At 51.2% G+C, this 7,393-nt stretch overlaps 1 protein-coding gene across 1 annotated transcript; it reads right to left on the bottom strand.

Moving 5' to 3' along the window:
* Window positions 1–2,442: 2,442 nt before the first annotated feature.
* Window positions 2,443–6,982, bottom strand: Rassf10 (Ras association domain family member 10). The gene is made up of 2 exons (XM_023719261.1): window positions 3,103–6,982; window positions 2,443–2,698 (listed from the first exon to the last, which is right to left on the bottom strand). The coding sequence occupies exon 1, from the start codon at window positions 5,839–5,841 to the stop codon at window positions 4,189–4,191; it is 1,653 nt and encodes a 550-aa protein (XP_023575029.1). The 5' UTR covers window positions 5,842–6,982; the 3' UTR covers window positions 2,443–2,698; window positions 3,103–4,188.
* Window positions 6,983–7,393: the final 411 nt, after the last annotated feature.

Below are 7,393 nucleotides of genomic sequence, written 5' to 3'. Positions count from 1 at the left end.
CCTTTCCCACTAGGCTCAAGATGAAAAAGATTATTCTAAGAATCTAGTTGTCCTAGTTATTATGTTTTTTGCCCTGTACATGTGTAGTTTTTGCCCTTCCTACTTTTTTTTTTCCTTTGTGCATTTGGTACAGTGTCTCACTATGCAGATCAGACTCCTAGTGATCCTCCTGTGTTCAGCATGTGCTAGCTCAGTGTGCCCCAGGGGACAGCCCAGTACAGCTTTGGGACAGGGGCTCAAACCCTGATCCCTGTGCTTGCCAAAGCAGGTGTTTAGTCCACTGAGCTATCTCACTGGCGCTTCTTGCTCTTAAGACTATTGGCCAATTCTGATAGGAGATGAAACTGTGAATATCTTAAACAGGTGCTCTGGAAGAAGGAATATCTGAGAAAATATCATTCACTGTTAACAGTTTGGATCCGATGACTCAGCCTGGCTGTTGTAAGGATATTTTAGGACAGCAATTGTCAGCCTCAGCTTCCTAAACCTATGATGAATTTTGATTTTTTTTTTGTTTTTTTTTTTTGTTTGTTTGTTTTTGTTTTGTTTTGAGACAAGGTCTTTCTATGTAGCTCAGGCTGGGCTCGAACTTGAAATACGCTGCCTCATCCTCTTAAGTCCTAGGATTACAGGTGTGCACTGCCACCTATGTGCTAATTAATTTTGATTGAAATAGCCTCTAAGCAAAATATAATATCTAGTGAAAGCTGAACAATGGCAAATACCCATTCTCATACACAGCTTACTGTACTTAGAATAACTCTTTGGAAAAGGAACTTAGCAGGTAAGTATTAAGCCTCTAATTATTTGTGCTCTTTGAAGAATTCTTTTTCTGGAAATTTATCTTACTGTATGGAGGGAGAAAGTATATTTAGGAAACGGGGACACGCACAAGTAAGCTTATCATGGTATTATTTTATAATAGTAAAACAAATATGGAAAACAATCCAGTAACACGAACTGAGAAGCCATCAACTATGGTATAGTCACCAGATGAGTGGATCTGCTTACGGGGCGTCTTCCAAAAGCTGAGTATTAAGGCATTTATACAATCACATCAAAAATGCTTTTATTTAGACATGCTTTTGCTAAATTGCCCAGGCTGGAATTGAATTTGTAATCCTCCTATTCAGAGTGCTGGGTTTACATGGCATGCATAAGCACACTTAGCTATTTTTTTTAAAAGAAGCAAAATATGAAATCTTTAAAATTCAGTAAGTCCCTAAGGAAAGACACCAAATTATGATAGCATCAGGTTTTTGGTGATAAAAGGTGCAAAGTGCCTTTTCTTGCTCTGAATTCACATTACTTTTAAGGACTGTTCTAATGATAATAACAAATATATATATATATATATATGGAGATAAACAAACTTAGAGACCATATAGAATTTTTAGTCTGGGAGTATTTAAAAATACAAATAGTTGTATCCATCCCCAAATAGGAGGGGGCTGTCTGTGCGACCTCTTCTTGGCCACACGCTTGCTGTCTCCTCCCCAGGACCTTGGAGAGGCCTGGGGTCACTTTTCCCAGGGGCCCGACGTGCTGAAGTGGGGCACCCAGTGCTGTGCAGGCCTCCTGCAGTGCTGACTACACATGTGAACAAAAGTTGAAACACACTGATGTTTATTAAGCTTGTCCTCGCCCTGGCACTGTACCTTTCCCGGGCTAGCACAAGCTCTTTCTAAAAGGAACTATTGTCTCCTCCCCCTCCCCCGCCCTCCCTCTCCTACCCACACAGAGAATGCCTTTTAGGAATAAAATTGATTTGGATGAAAGCAAAAATGGGCAGCCCGGGCTGTGCTTTGTTAGAAATAAAGCCTCCCTGGGCTGCCTGAGGAGTTGACTAGGCAAACAGCTTCAGGTGGTCAGGGCAGGGAAGGTTCTAGAAGCAAAGCCCAGGACACCCCAAGGGCCTTCTCTCTGTGATGTGGCTTGTTTGCGTTACAGACTTCAAGCATATTTGCTGACGTCAGCAGCCCATCAAAGTTTAAAATAATAACAGTGAAAAAGAAAATAGCTCCTTTCTACCAGGCAGCCTCCTCTGCCAACTTCTGCCTTCTTTCTGAGTTAATAAACATCCAAGAACTACCTCTCCTCCCACCCTAAGGGGGGGGGGAAGCACAATAATTTAAAAACCACCAGGTAAGGCCATTGCCAGCAGAAACCCTTCAGACAAGTGATGCTTGTCATGCACAAATTAGGATTTTATCTCAGCCTCCAAACTGTTGGATTTGTGTTTATGGGATTGAACAACTGAACACGGTGGGTTTCTTCATTGTCATCACACTCAAGACCAAATACGTGGATGCTTTGAACCAGATGTAACTTAAAAAAAAAAAAAATCAGAATGCCAAGTAAGATCTTTTGAAAACATGAAATTAGAAAGAGGCTTTTTAATTCTGATTTTTACTTGACAACCTGAAAACAGGCCTGAGTGCTATATACCATGCCAGCGGTGGCAGCCAAGGTGGGGTCCCTCAAAAGGAGACTGCGCAGCTGGCAACCAGTGACTGGAGGAGGTCAGGAGCACAGGCTCCCTTGGTGGCACACGCAGAGAGGAGACCTGCGTCTCCAGAAAGCAAGGTCTCTCAGTTATCTTCACCTGTAGTGTTGAAACTGGAGCCGGCCTCTCGACGGCTAGGTCGGTTGCAACTCCTGCTCCAAGCTGGCACTGCACACGCCCCATTGTTGATACCTTCTCGGGCCAGCTTAGATCCGGCATTCCTCAGAAGTACTGAGCTCCAGAGGGAGGTCGGCCAGCAGGCTCCTTCCACAGGGCCAACAGGCAGCTACCACTGGTAAATTCTCATTGAAATATCTGCAGCAGTGACCCTCAGAGCTAACTATCTGTATCATCAGCTTCTGAGAACAAGTGTCCCACTCCAGGTCCCCTCGAGGGGCACAGGGTGTGTCAGACTAGAGCAGTTCAAAGCCTCAGCTCGCTTTCATATGCTTTTACTCATGGCTACAAACTGGGGTTAATGCACTTGTTCATCTGAGCTGGACTAGGAGACTTTTTTTTTTTTTTCCTTATTGGCCTCTATCTAGAAAACTTTGACATTTACACTACTTCAATTTCAGTTTGGACAAGTAACTCACCTATGACCGGAGATACTGAAGTTAAACTTGGATTTGGGTAGAATGAGTTGAGTTCATGGTTAGTTTTAATTACAGGGCTCCGTTCAAAAGCTGAAGACCATGCAAAGATCATTGCTTTCGAGTTTTAGTTTAAACCAGGGTGCTCATTAAACCGAAAATTTAGTGTGGAAAGTGAGTTTTGCAGCTTCCTTTTTCTTTCTTTTCTTTTTTCTTTTCCTGAAATAACAGCAATTGAATCAACAAAGGAGCAACATCAACTAAATGACGACACACCTGCCTCCCAAAGAGCAGACCCCAAAGGGCCCAGATTAAATTTTAACCAGAGATTATGTTTGCCAGGATTTTAGATCTCAAGCGAGTTATGTTTGGCTTCTGACATAATAAAAGGTAATTTTAGAAAAAAAGATCCCATTTTAATATATATTGTATTTGCTAGGCAGAAATACAGAGTTAGACTGTGATACTGTTTAGCCTTTGAACGAAAGTAAAAAGCAAATAATTCAGCAGATGGGCAATTCCCCAACCTGCAGAAATGTAAACAGCCAGGATTTGGGTGCCCATGAGTTTTATCCAAAATAAGGCTGGGACCAACACCAGTGTGACCTCTTTGGCTAGTTTTTACACGTTTACAGTCACAATTAACATTCAAGGAATGTCCTTTTCGTCCAAATGTTTCTCTTAAGAGCACTTTATGCCACCAACTAATAGTTCTAGCTGCCATCGGTCCTTCCCATACAGAAGGGTGGTGAGATCTCCATAATACTTTTTTGTTTTCTATTTTGAAAATGGGCGTGGACCACGTCAGAATCCCAGGGGTGTGTTTTCCGATGGTGGGGGATCCTAAAGAACTTGGAACAGAGCCCAGCTTCCGCGTCCCACACTCACCCTGGAGCGAGCGGGCCGCTGCTGCCTGCTGCCGGCCAAGCGCCCCAGCCCTCTCGGACAGCCCGGGTCAGCTCTCAGAAGGGAGCGCAGCAGCCTCCAAGGAGTTCCTGGCTTCCTGAAGCCTGATTCAAGTCCCTGAGCCCCCCACCCCGCCCCCGCCGGAGGCACGCTGCCAACCAGAAAACGACCTGCGCCTTTGTCCTACACGAGAGATTCGCACACCGGCACCGAGTCCGAGTCCTGGCTGTGCATGGAGCTCAGCCCCGTGTCCGAGTCCTCGTCGTTGCCAGGGCAGCTCTTGGCCAGTCCGCGGGCTTGGTCCACCCACACATCGGCACAGGCTTTAGGCCGGGCTTCCGGCGAGGGTGCGCCGGGACCTAGAGCCCCATCCCGCCCCACCGCGGGTTCCAAAGTGTGCAGGGTCTGGAGAAGACCCTGCAACTCGCGCTCCTTGCTGTCCCACTGCTGCTGGCTGTAATCCAAGTCCGCCTTGACAGCCTCCAAGTCCGTGTTGAGCCGTAGCCCGATGTAAAGGCTGGTGCTGAGCTGTGTCTTCACACGCTCCTGCTCTAGCAGCAGCTCGCCGTCCGGGCCGCAGCCAGGCTCCGGTGACTCCTCGCTTGCCGCCAGCTCCTCCTTGCGCCGCTCCATCCACCTCTGGTTCAGTTCCTCCTGGATCTCTGTGGAGAGGCGCTCCAGCAACTCCTCCTGCTGGGCCCGCTGCTCCTGCAGCTGCAGCAGGTCGTCGCAGCGCCGCGCCAGCTCCTCCAGGGCGGCCGTCTGCGCCTCGCCGTCCAAGGGCGCAGACGCCGCCACCGCCGCCGCCTCCTTCTCCAGCTCTTCTCCCGGGGTGGGCGCATCCAGTTCTACGCCCATTCCCACCAAGTAAGTGTCCTGCACGTAGTTGACCCCGTGCCGCCGCATGCGGTCCAAATGCACCTTGGCCTCATAGCGGTCGATCTCACGGTCCAGCTCCCGGAGCCGCTGCACCTGCTGGCGGATAGTGTGGTCCTGCGACAGCACTAGGTGCACGAGCGTCTCCATGCGCTCCACCGATGCGCTCTCGGGAGCGCGCGGAGGCGGCGAGTAGGATGAGGCTGTGGACGACGACGTGGACGAACAAGGTGATGGTGGCTGCAGCTGGCGCCGCCGATTAAGCTTCGCCAGCTTGCGAAAGGCTTTACGCACCACCCGGCGCTGCTTCTCCTGGGTCATAGCCAGGCTGGGCCGGATTGGGGCTCCGCGGGCCAAGCAGGGGCGCTCCCGGCTGAGCACCACCCGCGCCTCGGCGCTGCGCGGACCTGCGTTGGGCAACGACGCCTCGCAGCGCACCAGCACGAAGCGCACATTCTCCTGCTCGTCGCCCCAGGCGGCCAGGAGGCGCAAGATGCGCGTCTTGTTGGGCAGGATACGCTCAAAGCCGCGCCACTTCTCCACGATGCAGTAGCACTGCGGGGGCCCACACAGCATGCCCTGGGGCAGCGCCTCATCGTCCTCCTCCTCCTCGTTTTCGTCGGGGGGTTCGGGTAGTTCCTCCTGGCCGGGCAGGTCCCCGGCCGGGCCCCGTCGCAGACTCCGCCGCTGTCTCCGTCCCCGGTGGCAGCCGTCCTCCAGGAGCACGCGCACCACGTCCGAGCAAGTGGTGCGGCGCGAGAGGCCGGACACCAGCTTCTCCTCCTGACAGATCCACACCGAGATCTTTTTCTCCGCAGGATCCATGGTGCAAACCTTGCACGCCAATGGCAGGTCCCGCTGGCCCCGCTGGCGCAGTCCTGGGATTGCAGAGTCCGTGGTTCCGTCCCCGGCGACGCTGGCACTGGCCTCAGCCCGGACGGCTGGAGCTCCCGAGGCCATGCGCCGGGGCTGGGGCTCCCGCTGCTGACTGTGCCGGCGGTGCCCGAGGCCTCCGGGTTTTGCTCCTCCCCGCCTGGCTCCGCCCCTTCCCGCCCCTAGAGCCCAGAGCTGAGGCCAGGAGCCCTGGAGGCTTGGCACCGAGATTCGCCCCTCCCAGCCTCGCTGCGCCCCGCCCGCGTCTCGCCCCGGCCGCCGGCATCCTGAGTCCAACTCATAGCTCCTTCGCGAGCCGGTGCCAGAGAGACTCGCGCAAGTCTGCACTGCAGGACCTGATGCGCACGACTCCGCGGGAATCTGCCCTTCCCTCTCGAGGTAGCCTGGTGATGCTTTGACCAGACCTTCGCACCTTCCAGGAGCCCTGGGACCTGGCCCTGCTCCGTCAGGGCAGCATCGGCTGGGGATGATGAGTTTGCACAACTGGGGATGGGGCCTCCAGCCGGCTCTAACCAAGACGCTGTAATCTCATTGCTTGAGCTGGGTGGGAGCTGTAAGGGCTGTCTCCAAGCTCACTTCCAGTCTTCTGTGACGGGAAGAAATATTTGCATATTTAAGCTGGAAGAGAAGCGGCAGCGGGCTCTGAGAGTTTATATAGCCCTGGAAGGGTCTAGAATGGAGGGAGACGTCAGAGATGGCTCCTAGTTATCCACAGGTCGTGCCTGGGGGGGCTCCACAGCTCTTCTTTCCACGCCTTTCTTGGCAGGGAAACTCCTGATGGGAGTGAGAATTTGGGGCCCTGACCCAAGTTACAGGCTCTTTCAAGCGTCCTACTTTCCATAAGGGGAAACAGAAGTCATTACCTTGACAGTTTCTGATGTTTCCAGTTATCTAGATATGGTCCCAATGAGACAAGAGCTACGTTTTCACTGCACACAAAACCCACAGCCACCACAAATCTTGTTACCCCAGCTGCTCATGAGGATGGTCCCTTGCATGCGGCTTGCTCAGAGCTGGTTCTGTGAACACAGATTCGATAAGCTTCCCCCTTGATTGCACACCTCGGAGGGCTCCTCGCTGCTTCTTGGGTCGATCCACTGATTCATCCAGTAATCAGAGTTTATCACGTTCCCACTGTGCTCCTGAGCCAGGGATATGATGGTGAAGAACTGAGGGTGAACATTTCTAACACAGTGTCTTCTGAATTCTGCGAGTGGAGCTTACGTGGATACTGCAGTGGCATCCAGACCCTTTGGGGACAATCAAGGGGCCACTAGAGGCCACTAGGATATGTCACAGGAAACTTTTTCCTATTTTTCCTGGAGACCATAATGATAACTGAAGTAAATCAGACACGTGAGTTATCACATGGTTTCTCATGTATTAAAACCTAGTATATAAATAAAGGGCAAAATAAAAGACTAACAATAAGAAAAAAAAGTTCATGTAACCCAGTATGGACTGTGTATCTTGGGCAGACCCCAAGGACCACCTGTGGAAGGGAAAGTAGATGGAAATGAGGGCAGGACACATTCCCCACGGGAGGAACAGATGTGCACAGCCAGGAAGATGAAAGAATGAATGGTCAGTTACGGGGCTGTCAGGGATTTATGGGAGA

This window comes from Octodon degus, unplaced genomic scaffold (genome assembly GCF_000260255.1).
Source record: "Octodon degus isolate 3935 unplaced genomic scaffold, OctDeg1.0 scaffold00067, whole genome shotgun sequence".
NCBI classification, from domain to species: Eukaryota; Metazoa; Chordata; class Mammalia; order Rodentia; family Octodontidae; genus Octodon; species Octodon degus.
Note: the sequence above shows the minus strand (reverse complement) of the source record. Positions and strands in the feature narration are given on the sequence as shown.

Bases quoted from the DNA above. Each gene is read 5' to 3' on its own strand.
- Rassf10 (XM_023719261.1), bottom strand. From the start codon at position 5,841: ATGGCCTCGGGAGCTCCAGCCGTCCGGGCTGAGGCCAGTGCCAGCGTC.